The sequence below is a fragment of the Diospyros lotus genome, chromosome 1 (assembly GCF_014633365.1).
Source record: "Diospyros lotus cultivar Yz01 chromosome 1, ASM1463336v1, whole genome shotgun sequence".
Lineage (NCBI taxonomy): Eukaryota > Viridiplantae > Streptophyta > Magnoliopsida > Ericales > Ebenaceae > Diospyros > Diospyros lotus.
In genome coordinates this window covers 22,707,681-22,726,986 of record NC_068338.1, presented here as the reverse complement: position 1 = coordinate 22,726,986, position 19,306 = coordinate 22,707,681, and the positions used below count along the sequence as shown (strand labels likewise).

The 19,306-nt window shown below is 38.4% G+C and overlaps 1 protein-coding gene across 1 annotated transcript; it reads left to right on the top strand.

Annotated features, from left to right (window-relative positions):
- Positions 1–759: 759 nt before the first annotated feature.
- LOC127813691 (RNA-binding protein Y14-like) lies at positions 760–18,889 on the top strand. The gene is made up of 4 exons (XM_052354805.1): positions 760–1,126; positions 7,260–7,396; positions 9,091–9,236; positions 18,525–18,889. Exons 1-4 carry the CDS (start codon positions 850–852, stop codon positions 18,553–18,555), a joined length of 591 nt encoding a protein of 196 aa, XP_052210765.1. The 5' UTR covers positions 760–849; the 3' UTR covers positions 18,556–18,889.
- The last annotated feature ends 417 nt before the right edge of the window (positions 18,890–19,306 follow it).

Below are 19,306 nucleotides of genomic sequence, written 5' to 3'. Positions count from 1 at the left end.
GATCACAAATCTTGAATGGGTTGTTCTACCACCAGCCAAGAGCAAAAAGAACGCAGTTCTAGTCCAGTCAAGAACCCTTATATGTAACTTATATCTAAGATTACTCGAGCTATCATATCTACCACAATTTTCACACTACACACGTTTTCCTTGCTTTTGAACCTTCTTAGGACATTTTATGCAACTCATATACCACTATTCCGACTCCGAATGCACATCCACAATTCTTGCAACAACCCAATAGTATATAACCTTTGAAAACATAGGAAAAATGTAACATGAATATTAAAAAAAAAAAAATTGATAGTAGTTATTAGGGTTCTACTAAACAATAACACTTTAATTACGGGTAGATGGACCTAATTAATTTATAACCAAATTACCTCAACACATTGAATAATCTTTTTTATAGTCTTAAATTCAGTCAAACTATCTTCAAGATTTTCCGTTATAGAATAAACAGACAAATTTGAAATCTACTTTATACATTATAAAGTACACGGTTTGATTGGCGTAAATGTGAAACAAAAAAAGAATGTAGGCAAAATAATAGTTTAAGAAAAAAAACATATTAGCACAGTTTAAATGGAAAATTGTACGAATTAACTTTGTTCAATGATTATTTTATTTATATATATATATATAACGCCACTCCCAAAAACGTCAACGTGGACTAGGGTTGGGTTGCTGAGTTGGCAAGACCACAGTGGTTTGTTTTGAAAATTATGATATTTCTAGAATTCCTCCCCAGCTGAGCTCTACTCCTCCTGCAGTTACCTGTTACCGTAAGCCTCCATTTCAGTCTGTGGAGAGCCAATACAGAGAGAGAGAGAGAGAGAGAGAGAGAGAATGGCGAATGCAGATGTAGAAGCGGTGGACTTCGAGCCGGAGGACGACGACCTCATGGACGAGGACGGCGGCCAAGACGTCGACGGCAGTGTTGCTTCGCCAAGGGTTAGGGCTCCTGGTACTACTACTACCCTCCCCAAGCTCAAGTCCGCCATCACCGCCAAGAGGACCAAAGGCCGCGGCTTCCGTCACGAAGATGATGCCAATGATCGCACCACTCGCCTCTCCGCTCCCTTTGATTCCCTCCACACCGACGGCGGCCCCGGTCCTGAACGATGTCGGTTCTCTCTCTCTCCCTCTCTCCCTTGCTCATGTTAGTTTCAGGGTTTCTTTCCCATTTTATGGTTAAATATGTGATAAAACAGGCCTTCATCTTTATCTTCACTTTCAAGCTGAGAGCCAGGGTATTGAAACTTCAATTTGAAGTCTTGCCTTTTAGATTTCATGCCATGTGTGTCTTATGGGTTTTTTGGTTCTTCTAATAAGTTCCTAGGAGCCAGGGGCTGAACCAGAAATTGTTGTATTTGGGGGGGGGGGGGGGGGGGGGGGGGGGGGTGAGGGACTTACACCAATAAATGTGGATCTCTTGGCAATGGGTAACTGAGTACCCTTCCTGAGAAAAGAATTGATAGACTTCAATATTCAAGAAATTTGAAACTCCAAAACAGAACTGAAAATCAATAATCAAAAGATTTAAAACTAGAGGCAGAATATTTAATCAATAAACTGAAATTGAAACTGAAGCAAGAAATATAGATATCGATGGACCAACAGGAAAGCAAGAAACTGGAATTTAATGACCAGAACAACCAAAGAAAAAGAAACAATACACTAATGTGCAAATCAACACATTAAAAAATCATTGCAGTTGCTTACCATGATTTGGAGGAAACTCCAACAAAAACTTGTTGGTTTTGGTATGGAGTTGGAATTTTAAGGGTAAATTGCACCCATACTCCCGCTCTTACTCCGTTAAATTAATCCTTAATTAAGCCAGACTAAGTTAATAAAATAACAATTAAATTAAAACTAAACTTAATCAAAATTAGAAGAAAAAATGTTGCCGATATGAACCTGTTGGTCGTCAGGACCATCCTCTCAATCATCCAGATCTGGGTTTGGGGGTGAAAAGAAAGGTGGGAAGGGAACATGAAGAAGAAGAAGAACTGGCACTATTGACTGCATCTTCATTGCTGGCGATGAAGAAGAAGCAGCAGCAGTACCTCTTCCAGATCTGAGTTTTGAGAAGGTTATATATCTGGGTTTCAAAGTGGGTCACTCCTGCTGCTTCTTCTTCTTCATTACCTGTGATGAAGGTGCAGTCCATGGCCACTGGTTCTTCACCTTTGTTTTTTGCCTTCTTCCCTGATTCTTCTTCTTTGCCAGTTCCTCTTCATCTTCTTTGTTGATTCAGCTGAACCTCCTTCTCCTCTTTGTCCTCCTCCCTCTTCCGCTCTTTCTCTCTCTTGCCCCCAAACCTAGATCTAGACGATGGACCCATTACTGGCAATGGATTCCTGTCGACGACATATATATATTTTTTTGGTTTTTGATTAAATTTAGTTTTAATTTAACTTAATTTTTATTTTATTAACTTATTTTGGCTTAATTAAGAGTTAAGAGAATTAGACCATGGGGACTAGTAGAAGCATTTCCAAACCACAGGGGGTGCATTTTACCCAAATTTTAAATATATAAATTTGGACCAAAAACAAGAATGGAGAGAGAAAGCATGGGAGAGAATGAGACAAGAAAGAAAATAGAGAGAAGAATAAGGCTGTGTTTGGGAGAAATTTAGTAATGGAATGGAATAAAATGAACTGTATATGAATGGAAATAAGGAAAGTGGAATTGAAGATTCTTTCTCCTTGTTTGGGAGAGGATGAGATGAAAAGTAATGGAAACCTTTCCATCAATCCAATTTCCTTTCCAATAACCCTCATTTCCATCCGATCTCCTCCGGTTTGGGGGAGACCAAAAAATTGCTTAATAATGAAGAAGATTGGAGGAAGCCTTTTTTTTATCTAATCCCTTTCTATTCCATTACTAATAAACCTCCTAAACAAAGAGAACCTCTTTCCATCGTTCATCATTCCATCCAATTCTCGTACTTTTCATCATATCATCTCCTAAACAAAGAGAAAGAATCTTTCATTCCATTTCCTTCATTTCCATTCCACTCTCCCAAACACACTATGTTTGGGAGAGATTTAGTAATGGAATGGGAAAATATTTTAAAATCCTAATTTTGTTGAAGACACTAAGGCAGCCGATCAATTGTAGTCGCTTTTATATCGTTTATCATTCTGTATGTTGTGTTTGTAATCGGTTGGTTGTATTATTAGACTATGGCTTCAGTTGTAGAGGATTGCTAGCAAGTTATATTTGTAGTAGTGATAATCAAGGCTATATATAAGATAGCCTTTCTATTGTATTGGTGTCGAGACTCATTCTGATTTTTCTCAATCTAAGTTTGGACGAGGTTCTGCTTTTCTCTCTTTTTCTTTCTCTCTCGAACTTTCAATTCCGTTCTATTTCATGGTATCAGAGCCAACGCGACTAGTGTCCATGGCCTCCCGTGATTCAACCTCGTCTGCTTCCTCCTTGTCCTCTGGTGCTTTGTCGGATATTGCTTCTGTCGCTAAAGCCTTTAGTTTCATCCCTACGAAACTTAATTCAAATAATTACCTATATTGGAAGGGACAGGTCCTAGCCACAGTTAGGGCTTTTGATCTGTTGTCGTTCATAAACAAGACAGATCTGCCGCCAAAATACATTCAATCGAAAGAGAATGAGCTGATTGTCGATCCTGATTTTCTAAATTGGATGCGATCAGATCAACTTTTGCTAGGGTGGATATTTTCGACCATAGACAAGGAGGTAATCGGTCAAGTTATACATTGTGAGTTTGCAGTAGAGGTATGGACTACTCTTGACAGTTTGTTTTCTCATCAAACAGTTGTTCGTTCATTTCAGTTAAAACAACAACTTATATCTGTTAAGAAAGGTGATATGACTGTGAATGATTATGTTTTACAAGTTAAAACTATTAATCATGCACTATCATCAATTGGAGAGACATTAAATGATCAAGATCTATTGATGACGATTTTGCATGGGTTAGATGAGGATTATGACACGGTTGTTGGTTTAATTATGTATCAAATGGATGAAATTGATCTTGGAAAAGTTTAGTATCTTTTAATGATGCATGAACAGAGGTTAGCTACAAAGAATATGAATATGTCTAATATAGTGCATAAATTCGATTCTGCTACTGCTATGAATGTTAGCTATGCTTCACAACAAGGTAGAAATAGCACTGTGAACAATGGTAGAGGAGGTTTTCCTAATAGAGGTGGTCGAGGAAATGGTTTTAGAGGAGGAAAAGGCAGAGGCCGATCTTATGGCATGAAGTTTTATTGTCAATTGTGTGGAAAACTTGGACATCTAGCTGATAGATGTTATCATAGGTTTGACAGCAACTTTCAACAATCTTCTTTTGTGAGAGGTGGTAATGAGTCTAATTCTCAGGCGTTTATGGCTTCTCATGAAGTTAATGGAGCTTTCTTGACAGATTTAGGGTTTGCACCTGAGGCTCATCATGGTTTGCCCTCTTAGTCTTTGAATGAACAATATCAACCTTCTTCATCATCATCTTATCAGCTCAGAGATACCTCCTAGTGCGTAGACTTTGGTGCTACAAACCATATCACCTCTAGCCTTAATAACCTTTCTCTTCATACTCCTTATGGTGGCAGTGACAAAGTAGCAGTAGGAAATGGTAAGACTCTTCCTATTACTAATGTTGGACTCGGTCACATACTTACTCAAATTAATCCTCCCTCTGTTCTTTCCTTGTCTCAAGTTCTTCATGTTCCATGTATGAAAAAGAATTTAATGAGTGTTTCACAGCTTACAAATGATCATAATGTCTTTACTGAATTTCACTCTAATTTTTGTTTAATTAATGACAAGGTCTCGGGCTTGGTGCTACTTTGAGGAACTCTTTAAAATGGCCTCTATCAGCTGGATCCAGCATTTGTTCCTGTTGAATCACCAGTTGTTCCTCATTCTTCTATTGCTGTCTCTTCTTCAAAGTCATCAAGGCCTTCTATGTCGTCTGTCTTCTGTTTAGAAGGTTGTAATAATAGTCATTCTTATACATGTTTGTTGACATATAATACAACATGATTGTGTCACGACTATGCTATTTTAATTTTTGCTTTTGCCTTATTGCTTGCTGTTAGGATTCTTGTTACATTGTTATTAGTAGTGTATTTCAATGTCCAACTGTCAGTTTGTTAGAATCAAAAGGCCACGTGTGAGGCCTTAGAAAAAGGACAAAAGAATTGGTTGTAACCGCTGGGCGGGGGAGCGATCTGCTGCATCGCACCCACCCAAGCGAGTATATCAACTCTTCCAACTTTGTGGGAGAGGGAAGGAACAATCAGTAGAACAATTTTCTCAATTATCCTCCCTCTACATTCTCTATTACTCTCTCTCTCTTCTCTCTCTTTCTTCTCTCCCTCTATATTCTTCCCTTGCTCCATTCTACCCTTGAATCGCACTGATTCAAGGTAATCATCATTGTCACATCGTGACAGATTGGTATCTAAATAGTGGCAGGAAGAAGTCTTCACAAAACACTATTTCAGCTCCCTGTCTTTTTCTATCATGGTTATTTCTTAGGCTGAAAATGTTATTATAGTGTACAAGGCTGAAGGGTAAAGGGCATATATGGGGAGCAAACACACAATCAATGCACAAGCACACATTATGGTGACAACTTCTTTCCAACATATTTTATTCTTGGACGTACCCTAGGTTCATGTCTCATACTCACCCTTGCCAGCATTGTCCCAAACCATGCAAGGGGCCATTGCTCGCCCTGGGCAACATAGCACAATAAGCATCTTCATTCCTTACAACAGAAGGGAGTCTCAACTACTAGTTACATATGCAACATGGTACCATATCCATACATCCATACTAAAACATACAATGCACGTGCAGATCATTCTATTATGTTGCCATAAAACTTTCATGCACAAACCATGCAACATGCCACACATCGGAAACCATAAAATGCATTTTACCTTAGCCAATTCAACAGAAGACTCAACCCCTCCCTCAGGTTTTCCTTCCTTCCAATATAACTGCCTTATTTCTCAACGTTTTCCCCTCTTCTTTCTTTCTCCACACACACACCCCCCCCCCCCCCCCCCCCCCCCGGGCCAAAAAAAAAAAAAAAACACTTTTGAGAACTTCGCTCTCTGACTTGGTTGTGATGAATCAAATGGCTTGGCCCCTATTTATAGAGTTCTCCAGGCAGCTGAAGCTGCTGCTAGGTGTTTTCTTCTCTTGCAGTAACATGTCACTTCTTTGTGGAATCTCTTGCTCATTGCACTCAGCTGTATGCTTCAACAAGCTAAATGGTTCTACATCTTGCTGGAGATTCCCACTAGCTGCTGGAGTGCTGTGGGTTTCTCACTCCATCTTAAATAACCTTAACCACTCAAATAACCGCAAATTACAATCTCCACAAAACGTTAGCCAATTTTAACAAATTTGTACCATTGAAAATCCTCTAATTATGCCTAACAACATACCTGAAATGAGCTTAATTATCTTCTGTTTAAACTCTGAAATTGAGCCGCAAAGTTGTTTGCTAAACTGACCTTTTTCATGTGCTTAGGCAGTTGATCAAACAGTTTGTTGTACTTCCTATGGTTGACCCTTTTCAGTCAACTGTTGGTTGACTCCAGCTACTCCACCCTTTTTGTGCTCAAGCAAAACACTTATAGAATCATCCTGTGAAGGAGGTCGATAAAAGCCATTGATCTTTACATGTTTCGTGATAATTTTTTCATATTAAATTGTTTTAGTTATAAAAATTTCAATTGCTTTTGTACTATAAATATAGATATTTTTGGAAATTTTGTTTCAAGAAATGTTTGATTTGGCTTGGTTTTTCTTCCTTGACTTTCTTATGTTCCTTAACTGCTGAATTTTCACTTATCAAAAAAATAAAAACTAAAAAATTGCTGTCCAGCTTCTAGTGAATATATTTCTTGTTCATTTATCACAAAGAACTTTTATTAATGATAACATGTTCCAAAGCTTTTCTTTTTTCTTTTCTCTTTGGGAATAAATTCAAATGTTTTCTGGAATTTGCCCCTCATGTTTTACATTTCTTTGTAACTGATGCAAGCTTATGTTGTAAGCTTCTTATGCTACCTTCTGCTGTAGTAGTTCACCTAAAACCTTCAGAAGTGTCCATATTTATCGTTACAGTTTTCTAATGGTTATATCTCAAGTTAGATAGCATTATAGTGCACCTTTACTATTGAAAAATTTTGTGAAGTTTCAAAATCGTCTGGTACTCCTAATGAGGGTGAATTGTACAGCCATTGAAGGATGGATTATCCTGGTCACTGGTGTTCATGAAGAGGCACAAGAAGATGATATACAAAATGCATTTGGTGAATTTGGGGAGATTAAGAATTTGCATTTGAATCTTGATCGTCGAACTGGATTTGTCAAGGTAAGACTGACAATTTTCTTAAATATGCTAATTCTCCTATAATTACATGATGGGCGGTTATGTAAGTGTGGAATAATTGGTGGTGGTTGAACATGTTATTGTGTCCTTTAAACAGTCGAATGGTTGGTTTAGTGCTGGAGTTTGGTATCCTGCTTTTTGGTGCTTCAGCATTGATGGTTAAAAATGTCCCGTATAGTTTCGAAACTAGAAGATGCAGCGTCATATCCAACTGGTCTTTGCATGACACTAAGTTGATTTCCTATCCTCTTTGACCATACACTTCTGGTAATTTTTATGAATTTATTTTAGGTATTTCAGCATGTTAATTTATCTCTGCCATAGACCCTGCCAATTTTGAATTATTTGGGTATAAAACATTGCTTAGGATGGGAGCTGAATTGAGATACTTGTCACATATTTTAATTATTGGTCACCCATACTCTGGACTTGCTAATACCTAAAGTAAGATATTTCCACATTTCCAAATTGAGATTTTTGTTGTGAATCAAAATCCTGTTCTTCTAATACAGATGGAATTAAATTATGATTATTTTTAGGTCATAGACCTTTTGAGTAAAAGAAAGAAAACTGGGGTCATGAAGGTAGAATTGGTAATATCTTGTCCAGTGATGGATTTGGCACATAGTAATTGAACTTTATGCAATTAATGTGTTCTAATTAGCTAAGTGGTAAACTCAATGGGGTGCTCTGTTCAGGTTACTAATCACATTTTTGCCATAATTCCACTCAGGCTTTTGGCTGCTATTTGGATATGCTTCAGTATCAAGACAAAGTTCTGTTGGAATTTTATACTACCATTCTTTTGTACCATACCAGTGTTGACTTTGGTCTTTCTTTACTTGGGCTCTACTTTTGTTGTGAACATCGAGCTCACCCTTTCACACTACTTGCTTCAGTTTCATGTGCTGAAAGAGTTATGGACAATTTTATCATTTATTTTGGCCTAAAGGCTTGGCAAAAGCACAAATTAATCTAAAACAAATGTAATGTAACTAAATTCTCTTTGTTCCTGGTTTTGCAATGCATTCATGCAGTAAAAGCATGTAGGAACATGCAGAAGAAATTTGAGTTATTCATAAATAATGAAATGTCAAATGACTGAGAAAAGTGAGTTGAGTTGAGTTGAATTTGTGTATACAATCTGATATGTTCTAAACTATTGCCAGATCTGGGAATATGAGACATGAATATATGAAAATGTTCTATTAGTAAAAGTGTGGAATTTTAGTTTCTGATGTTGAAATGTTCCAAAAGTGCATAAAGTATAGTTTGGTAAATATATAGTGATAATGCTCCCGATGGCAAGTAACTAGAGTACATTGAGTTCTTTGGTTAGTAGTTGTCCATGTGAAGCAGGTTAGTATTGAGTAACTTGACAACGGATTTCTAACTTCTGCCACTATCAATAATACCAGTTATTTTCAACTAGAATTTTACTTTGTTTTTACTGTTAATATCTTGGTGAATTTTGAATTCTTTGCTACTCCTGTGTCTTGAAATACATGTGGGCCACTGTTCATGTGATAAGGGGGCGTTTTGGGTTTGTATGCTATTTTACAGGTTCCAATGCTGTGCTTCCTACAAATTAATCCACTCCTCCCACTCCCACAAAAAAGAAAAAAAAAAAAAAGAAAAAGAAAATATCATCTTGATGGCTGTGCTATTGTCTGCAGGGGTATGCGCTGATTGAATATGAGAACTTCGAAGAAGCACAGAAAGCTATAAGTGAAATGGATGGAACTGAACTCCTTACTCAAACCATCAATGTTGATTGGGGATTCAGCAAAGGTCCATATCGGAGGAGGAATATGCGAAGGAGGTACATTTTAATTTTGTGCCTGTCAATATAAATTGTCTATTTCTAAAAAAACTGTAAAAAAGAAAAAATGATTGTTTGGGAGAATGGATTTAACCAAAGGGGAGTGACATTATTTTGAAGAGGGCTTTTGTCAATTTGACTTAGTACTCTTGTGTGTGACTTAACTCTAGGATAGATGATGCATCCTGGCATGCACGCACCAGCTATATGTATATATTTCTTGTTGAGGATAACATATATTTATGTTAAATAAGATAAATAAGGGGTATTAGTGTAATTAATTTTAAATACTTGTATGTATATATATACTCTTGTATTGTACACTTTTAGTTGAATATACACATTATTTTTATTCACATAACATGGTATAAGAGCCACAAACCTTAACCCAACCCTAGACCGAGCCGCTACCGACGCTCTCAGATCACGGTTGTCTCTCAGATCCACCCAGATCGCTGTCATCTCTTAGATCGCGCAGTCGCCCAGATTTGTCGTCACTACTTCTTCTTGGCCAACCCCAGATCCAGCCATCGTTCATGCCCAGTTCCAATCGTGCTATTCGTCGTTGTTCCAATTCCGGCGACTCTCAACTTTGTGCGCTCCCTCTGGTAGGGCTGAGCAAAACATCGGTTTAACCGATTAAACCGAACTGAACTGGCTGATTCGGTTATTAGTGGTGGGCGGTTCGGGTTCGATTAGTGCTAGGCAAATTTTCTGGGTAATTGGTTCGGTTATTTGGGCAAAAATACCAAAAAATTGGACTGACCCGAGCTACCCAATAGGCTTCAAGAAAACCGACCCCGACCCGTGCGTGCGTGCGTGCTGCTACCCCCCCCCCCCCCCCCATCCCATTCTGTCCATTCCTTTCTTCTTTCTTCTTGCGTATCACTCACTCTCACCCGATACCGATAGCCCACCCGAGCCAAGAGAGACCGCCTCACCCTTCGTCACCCTTTGCCTCGCCCTCGCCGTCGGAGCCGCCGAACGCCTTCATCGTCGTCGGTTTCTCCCCCACCCAACACCTAGCCAGCCCCCCTTCACTCGTCGTCGAAGGATCAACCCTAGGTCCCTAGCCCTAGGTCATTAGCGGCTAACCCTCAGCTCGCCATCCGACCATCGTCGTCAGACCCAAACGCCTTCAACTTCAAGGCTTCAAGCCCCTTCACCGTCGGCTTCTTCAATCTTCCCCACCCAACAACTAGCCCCCCTGGCCTCTACACCTGATAGCCTGATACAACGATACCCAGCCACCCCCTCGGTCGTCGAAGCATCAACCCTAGCCCTAGGTCACCGGCTAACCCTCACCTCGTTCTCACCCTCGCCGTCAGAGCCAAACACCTTCTCCTGATAGTCCGAGACCCAGCCCCCCCCCCACCCCCCCCCCCCCCCCCCCCTATCGAACATGACAGCAAACCCTAAGCCTATTTCAGTGATTTCACCCTCCTCAGTCCTCACCGTCAACGTCAAGGACTCAAGGCGTCAACAATCTGGTTGGTTTCGGGCTTTCGTCAACTTAGAAGTGAACAATCTTGCAGGTATCATTGTCATCAATTTGAGAAGGTAAACGATTTTGGCAACTTAATCGTCGTGTGGTTTTGATTGTAATGTCCGATTTGGTTGGTTTCCCTTGCTGTTTGTTTACTCTTCCGATGCTTTGACTTGGCTTTGCGAATTCGTTGTTTCTCTTTTGTGATTTGGTTTGTTGTTTCTGTTTTGTGTTTTATGTTTTGATTTCCCTTGTTGTTGGTGTTATTAGTTTTATTATAATGAATCTGCTCCCATGTATTTGTTAATCCAAATCTCATATTAGAAATATTTGTGTGTCATCTCCCAATCTATTGCCATGTTAGTGTCAGTGTGTCTCGCCCAACCCCAATCAAGATGTATTCAATTCGGTTTTTGTATTGTTTCTTGGTTTAATCACTGGTTCGGTTAGTTTAAGTCAAAATCGGTTAATTCGGTTTGACTTTTGAGCTGTTTTATCAGTTCGGTTTACGGTTTGGTTAGTTAAAACTCTAAATCGGTTAATTCGGTTTCGATTATTTCGGTTAGTGTATTTAGGCAGTTCGGTTCGGTTATTTTCATATGGGCGGTTTGGTTCGGTTAGGCAAAACGGGGTGGTTCAGTTCGATTATAACCGAATGCACACCCCTACCCTCTGGTATTCTTTCTAGTTCAAATCTGCTTCAGATCATACAACAGATTTGGTTCCAATCTACTATACCCATCCAATCTACTTCAGATCTATTTAGTTCAGATTTGACCCACCACTCTAGATCTAGACCTAGTTAGCCAGAACAACAGGTTGTTCTGTCTGTATCATGTCTTCATCTACATCCACAAGCCTTTCCACCACATCCACAACTGTGACTATTCCTCATTTTTCGGGCACACTAGTTATTACTACGAAGAAATTGAATGGACAAAATTATTCGGTTTGGTCATCTGTAGTTGAAATTTGGTTTCTTGGACATGGCTTGAGGCTCATTTATCAACAACCATCTCATCTATTCTCGCGAGAAATCAATCTCTTTGGCAACAAGTGGATGCACAATTACTCAGTTTGCTATGGCAAACTATTGCACCGACTTTGATGCCTATATTTTGATCTTTTCATGAGTGTAATGCTCTATGGAGTCGAGCTCATGAGTTGTGTACGAGTGACATTACTCGTATTTATGATGTGATTGGTGCTTTGTTCAATCTACAACGGGCTGATTTGGATATAACCACATATTTGGGTAAGTTCCAAGCTTCTATTACCGATTTTAACGAGTTGATGCCCTTTGATCCAGATATCAAGAAACAACAGCAATAGCGTGATCAAATGTTTACTGTCCTCTATCTTCATGGAATTCGACCAAAGCTTGAATTTGTTAAGACACAAATTCTCGACAATGCTTCTCTTCCTCCTTTGATAGAGGTATTTGTCAAGCTACTTTGAGCCTCTTCTATTACTGTTGATTGTGGCGTGTCCTTACCTGGAGATCACTTTGCCCTTGTTACTACCTTGATTGATCGTGGTTGTCGGGGTGGTGGTCGTCCTCGGCACTAGTGCTTCTATTGTAATCATCTTGGTCACACTAGAGAGACTTGTTATTGCCTACATGGTCGTCCACCTCAAGCAGCCAGTACTGCTAACATGGTTGTTGGTGCTTCGGAGGATCAAACATCTATCACACCCAGTGATTCCTCATCAGTGACTATCTTTGAGGGGGAGTATGCTTAGTTCCTTCAATTCCGGGCAGCACAACAAGCTACTTCACCTATCACATCCCTTGCTATCACATCCCTTGCTGACACAATAATTAATCGTATCCTTAGAAAGACTACAATAGAGTAGGATCGTGACAACTTAGTTGTAACAGATCCGATGGTCCTCGGCAAATCAGTGAGGGTTGGAATTGCGGGCAACGCAAGGTGAGCGACTCTCAGAACTAGTCTAGGTCACTACATGTGACAGAGGTGGGAAGGAAGGCGCGATTGGAAACGGTTCAGAAGTGAATTCCACAAGCGACGATTCTCAAGTGCCTCTATTTCGATTATGATTCTTAGCTCAGTTTTGGAAGTTGAGCGAGAGGTGAGTTCTAGGCAAATTCTGACTGATTCCGGCAGATTTTATGGGCTGTAGCAGAATCGACCAACGTAGGAGGCAAATTTGGAGCTAAATTAGGTTCGGAAATGGTAGGCGAAGCAGATTCGTAGAAGGCGGAATTGTAGCAGTTGATTCTCAGCTACTGCATTGTTACTCAAGCTTTGCGGCTCGGAATTGGGATGGTCAAACCACCTCAGGTGACGATATGGATCGGGTAGTGATTCTTGAAATTCTGGCAAATTCAAGAAGTTAAAAGAAGAAGAATCGGCCCTGAAGATTGGTCTCGGTGGCGATTAAGGTGGCTATTAACAATGTACGATTTGATTTTGAAGGGGACTCTGGAAGCCGATCAATTCTTGATTGTTGCGTTTCAAATCAAGTGATTATCGAAGGTTGTTTAACAACAATTGAACTTTGGAGGTTGTTTCTAAATCAGAGGTTAAGGAAGATTGTATAGAGCAACAATCTATGGAAGATCGATTTTATGAGGCTGTTTATCATTTTAAGAGGTGAAATTCTGAAACTAGGGAATCTAAGGTAATGCAAGAGGCAATGACCCACAACCGGGAGGATAGTGCAGCCAACAAAGCAAACATGAGTTGAGATCTAGTTGCCTCTCAAGAAAGAGTGTTGGGAGACTTGGAGAGGCATCGAAAGATGATGAAGCAACATGGCCAGCGGATTAACAACGCGTTCAATATGCTGTCTTCGCTACCTCAATTCCGACTATCATCGGATTTTCCTCCTCGGGCAGTTGTTGATCCAATTTTGCCCAAACATGGCACCCTCCCTATGACCTATGGCTTGCAAGAGACAGAGGAACTACCGGCCTTAAAATCAAAAATTCAGGTAAGAGATTCATCTTCTCTCACTCCTTATCACGCCTCAATGCCTAGAGAAGGGAAGGCCAGGGGGACTGATCTTGCTGGAAATTTACATGACCAATTTGGGAAGAAGAAGAACATGACTAAGGTGACTGAGGAGTTCACTCCTCAACAATTTAAGACAGGAGAGATCAATGGCAGATTATTAGGTTAAATTTGAGGAGCTAAGCCCCTAATGTGGAGTGCTCAGCCAACCTTGACGGAGTACTATTTTGTATCAAGATTTGTTAGTGGATTGAAGGACAAACTAAGGTTAATGGTCAAAATGATGATGCCTGCAACTGTGAAAGAGGTGATCGAGAAAGCAAGGTTGCAAAAACTCGCCTTGGAAGCCATCTTTAGGAAGCATGGGCTGCAGCCTAACGAATCTATGGAGAGCAGCAAACAAATTGAAGGAGCCTCTAAGGCTGCAAATTATGACCAGTAGAAATCTGAGGAAAATTAGGAGTTGGACCGACCAGTTGTAACTGAAAACTCTAGCAATGAAGAGAGATCGGACATTGATATCAACGAAAATCACAACTTATATTTGCAAGAAGTTGATGGAGTAGCATTGTAAGATGAGGATGACGTTGCAGATAGGTTCCATGCCAATGACAAAAGATAGCCATGCAACGAGGACTTGGACCAAAGGAAGAAGCAGGAGGCTGAGAACTTGCACAATCCTGCAGCTACTGTGAGTGACAGTCTTGTTGTTACTTCAAAGGGTGTAGATCAGTTACATGTGTTAACTCTAGTGGAAAATGAGCAATTGAAACTGACTAAATAGGAGAACAACCATGTGGTTCAAAAGATGAGGGAAAAGGAGGCTGTCGCTGCACGGTTTAGGAGTTTGGATATTGGAGAAGGAATAGTTGACATGGAGGTCCTGGAAGTCTTTATTGAAGATAAGGAAGGAGAAGAGGTTGTGAAGATGGGAGAGGATATGACTACACCAACCTCGGAGTTTGGAGATTACAATAGTGAGGGATTTGGTGCTTTAATCAAAGTGAATGCCCATTGGAGTACAATTCAAGGTTGGTTAGAGATTAACAGAGGCTGCTTGTGCTTGGAAGAAATTTTTGTTGAGGGGAACAAGACTTGTTTTGTTTATTCCTCTTTCAGTTGAAGAGCTGCAACGTTGAATCAGATTTTGGCCTGCAATGAAGTTGGAATTCCTTTCTATGATTAGAAATGATATGGTTGCAGCAATAACTGATCAATTGGAACCATTCTCAATGGAAAGCAAGATGAGGGGGATGGCTGGACTTGCTGTTGCAGCAAGTCATAGTACTGATGTTTTTAAGAAAAAGACACAAAAAGGCAAAAGAAAAGGAAGATAAGAGATAAGAACGAGAACAGACGAAGAATAAACCAATTTGTTAAAGCTGGAATTGGTTGAAGAACAAGGTCAACAGCTGCCAATTCTTGGGGACAAGAATTATTTGAAGGGGAGGGGATTGTCACGACCCCAAGGAATCACCAAGGATATAATAATCATACAAATTATAGGTTTCATATTTTGATTGTATTGTTGTTATAGCTGTTAGTATATCCAATTGTAAGCCTATAAATAGGCTTGAGTAGTTAGAGAATGACAAGCTTTTGAATGATAATTAAATTCCATTTTCCCCCTCTCAATTTCCCTCCATTCTTTCTCTCTTTGTAAATCTTCTCCAATTCTTGCTATTTCTTCCTCTCTTTCAGTATAATCACCCTCAATTTCTTCCAAATTTCCTTCCTAAACCCTAGCCAAGCTCTACGGTCGTAACAAGACATAGCTTGTGGAAGGAGAAAGCCACAAAAGCACACTGGAATTTTGCTGCTTCAGATAGGAGAAAACTTTTTCGGACTCTGGTTAAAAATACAGCTAGCTAAAGTAAGATATTTGCTATATACAAAGACGACCCTCTCTTGAGTCCTGACCCTTACAAAGCAGGGATCATTGTGCACTAGGGACACCCTTTTTATTTTGATGTGAAGTGAGCCACTGAAAAGATTGATAAGGGTGGATTTTGATGATATTTAACAATCTTTTCAATAATTTCCAGTGGGAACAATCAGTAGTATAAATTAAAAGTTCATAAAAGGGTAAATTTACACTCACGCCACCCTTGAGGTTAAGTGAAATTCAAGGGCCATCCTCTCTATTTTGAGAAATTACAATGGCCTCCCTTGTTGTTAAAGAAAAATGCAGAATTACCATTTTAACCCTTTGTCTCTATTTCTCTCTCCTCTCTTTCTCTATTTCTCTTTTCTTTCCTAATTACAGCAAAATAAAAAACAAAATAGAAATTGATGGTGGCTGCCCAATTGTTTTTATATTTTAGAAGAGAAAAAGAGTAGGAAGGAGAGAGAGGACGAGAAGGTAGCATGGTTGGGTTCAACCATCATTGGCATTTGCGACCCAGCCATCATTGAGTTACAGACGACTCAATGAGAGAGAGAGGGAGAGAGTAGGGGGGAGTCACCGATACTAAAATGGAGTTCTTATTAAATAACAGAGGTTGTTGGAGAAAAGTGTTGGTCCTGTAAGATATGGCCATTCAAGAGGGGGTGAATTGAGTGTTTTAAATTTTTGGTAATTTACTTAATTAAAATTCTTGTTATTTAATTTAAAACAAATTAAGTTTTTGTAAGTATGTATATGTGAGTTTGAGATTAATAAATTGCAAGCCACATGATATAGCAAGAATAAATAAATGAGATACAAAATAATTTATAGTGGTTCGGTATCTCCACACACACCTACTCCACTCTCCTAAGGTCTCAAACCCCTCTGGGGTTCCATTAATCTCACCAAGGTTTCCACATTAGCTCATCTTGGAAACTAGATACACACCTAGATTATAACAGGTTCTAGGCAACCACCAACACCAAGGTTTCCATACTAATTTACCTTGGAAACTAAATACACTCCTAGTTTTTAATGGTTCTAGGAAATCAATACAATTCACAATAAGTTTATTACAAATATTATTTGTCCACAATTGGACGCAAGTGAATAAGCAATTAAGCACAAATATACAAGACAATGAAATATAAATAAATCAATAAATCAGTAACCTCAATTTTTGATGGAGAGATTCGAAGTAGGCTTGAAGCATTTTTCTCCACTTGTCTTGTGGCTCTTCGATGGATGTACAACAAAGCTTTGAGAGCCTTTGGATTGTTTGGAAATTTGCTTAAGAGTGTTAGAGAGCTTGTGGGTGCTTTGGATATGCAAAATGTACAAATCATAATCTTCAAAATGAGTTTGGGGTTATTTATAAGCATTCTGAAAGTCACCATAGCATAACTGTAGTGCATTGTATCAACAGTAAAAAATATGATAGTTGGAGCATTAAGAGTTGACTTTTGGCATACCAAGAGTTGACTTTCAGTTTAGATTTTGAAAAGATATTTTTATATAAAAAAATTTTGTATTTTAAAATTACTTAAAAATAATTTTAATAGAAAATAATATTTTTGGTAATACATATATTCTGAAAAAATATTTAATAAATTAATCAAAAATACTTAGGAGTTATAATTTGCATATTTAAAAATACTCTTTTTGTTAATCATCAAAGCACTATAATTTATATATTCTTAAAAATATCCTTTTTATTAATTATCAAAACTTAATTAAAAATTAAATGAGCAAGTTGGCTCAACAAAAAGGAGGAAAGAAAGAAAGAGGTACTGAGGGCATTGTGGTCATTTTTCAAAAATTAATGACAATTATTTAAGGCAACGATTAAATTGTTTTGAAATTTTAATCTCGTGAGAGGTCAGTGTAATTTGCCAAAATAAAGGGGTATTCCTTAAATTTCATCTAACCTTGAGGGGTGTCAGTATAATTTACCTTTCATAAAAATAAAAAACAAGCTAAGGTGTTGAGAAAGATAAAAAACTGTGCCTGTATATCTGATTTATTGTTCGTTTCTAATCTTTGGATAAAAGAGAAGGTTTGCTTTAGGAAGGTTGATTGTCAACGGGAAACTCATCGTGTTAACTATCATGAATCCTAAACAAATAAGATAATTGAATATGTTACTCATAGAATCAAGACAAGTTCATCTAATATATTATATGATTGTAAAATCCCTTTGAAGCTAGAAGAAAAGTTTTGTTGGATGACCATAAAATTGTTTTTGATGTACGACTCAAAACGTTGGGCAATTAAGTACAAACTTGTGTAAAATATAACTGTAACTAATATGAGAATGTTACAGTGAATATTACCACTGTACATGGCACAATTAGAAATGAAAATTATATATAATAAGGTTGGAGTATGATCCACTAAAGATAACATGTGCGAGATTTTGTTGAGATAATTTAAATATGTGAGAATAAGACCAATAAGCATACTTGTGTGGGAAATAGATGAAAATCATGAAATGAAACAGTATAGCAAAAGAGGTAGGAAATGACCAAAGAAAACTTGGTAGAAAATTCTTAAACATGATATTAGATATAATGACTTCACAGGTGATATGACCGGGGATAGAGATGGTTGTAGAGCTAAAATTCTTTTACCTAGTGGGATTAAGGATCATGATGATTGTTGTTGGGAAAGATGGAAAAAAAACTACCAAAAAGTTGGTGAGAAGAAATTGCTTCCAGATCAGTAATAATCAAATGGTATGGGCTGCATCCTCACATCTGAAGCATAAGAAAAGAAAAGATAGGGTAGGCTTCTGATTTTGTAATTCAGCAAATAGAAATGGTAAATGATCTGAATTCTGCGGCTATCAATGGTGGTCCAAGGTTGATATTGGTTGATTCAAGCCCTCCATTTCAATCATTAGCAGTTGTCTTATTTTCTTCACTGTGTTACTGCAGATCATCAAGAAGTCCCAGGAGGAGATATTAAATCTGTCACGTGGAGTTTATATGGAGGAAACCAGACACCTGGACAGACTAAAGAGTTTTTGTTTTTTTCCAGTGTAGTTCAACTAATTTCCTGTATGATCATTAGTCTGTTTGCTGAGGATGCACACGCCATGCCCTTGCCTTTATTTATATTTCACTCTGTTCTTGGATGTTTCTATGGAATCATGTAAGATGTTGCAACATTGTGTGGAGTGGTGCTCTTGGTCTTGGATATCAATCATTAAATGGGGCTTAACCTTTGTTGCTACACTTGTCATAGGCAATTGAGTTTGATGCTGCAGTGATTATGGGAGACAGTCCCCTCTTTTCTTTTATTTTCTGATGCTATTTTCCTACACATTCTAATGCTCCCATTCTCCTGGCTATGTTTGTGCTTGTGTTTGGGATTTGTGGAGTATGTACTTATTACAGGGGCAAAGAAGGAAAAGGTTTGCTTGCTTTTGTTGAGTAAACTGAAATGAGAGAAGAGAAAAACTAGATGGATGTAGAGTATGGATAAAACATCATTCCCTTGTTATCTGAGAAAAGAAAGTAGAGAGAATTGTATTTTGGGGCTTTGAACTTAGACATATATAGATAGAAAGGGGGATTCTTAGTTTCACCATCATGAACAACAAACACTCTTTTTGTCACACTCTCTTTTACAGTGTCATATTATCATATGATTAAGTGGAATTATTTTTGCATTCTTAAAGAAAAATAATTTTACTTGATGGTGACGTGAGAACACA

Excerpts from the sequence above, each read along its gene's own strand:
- LOC127813691 (XM_052354805.1), top strand. The coding sequence starts at position 850 with ATGGCGAATGCAGATGTAGAAGCGGTGGACTTCGAGCCGGAGGACGAC. Across the intron at positions 1,127-7,259 it reads CGGCCCCGGTCCTGAACGAT|CCATTGAAGGATGGATTATC; the intron begins GTCGGTTCTCTC and ends TGAATTGTACAG. Across the intron at positions 7,397-9,090 it reads GTCGAACTGGATTTGTCAAG|GGGTATGCGCTGATTGAATA; the intron begins GTAAGACTGACA and ends TATTGTCTGCAG.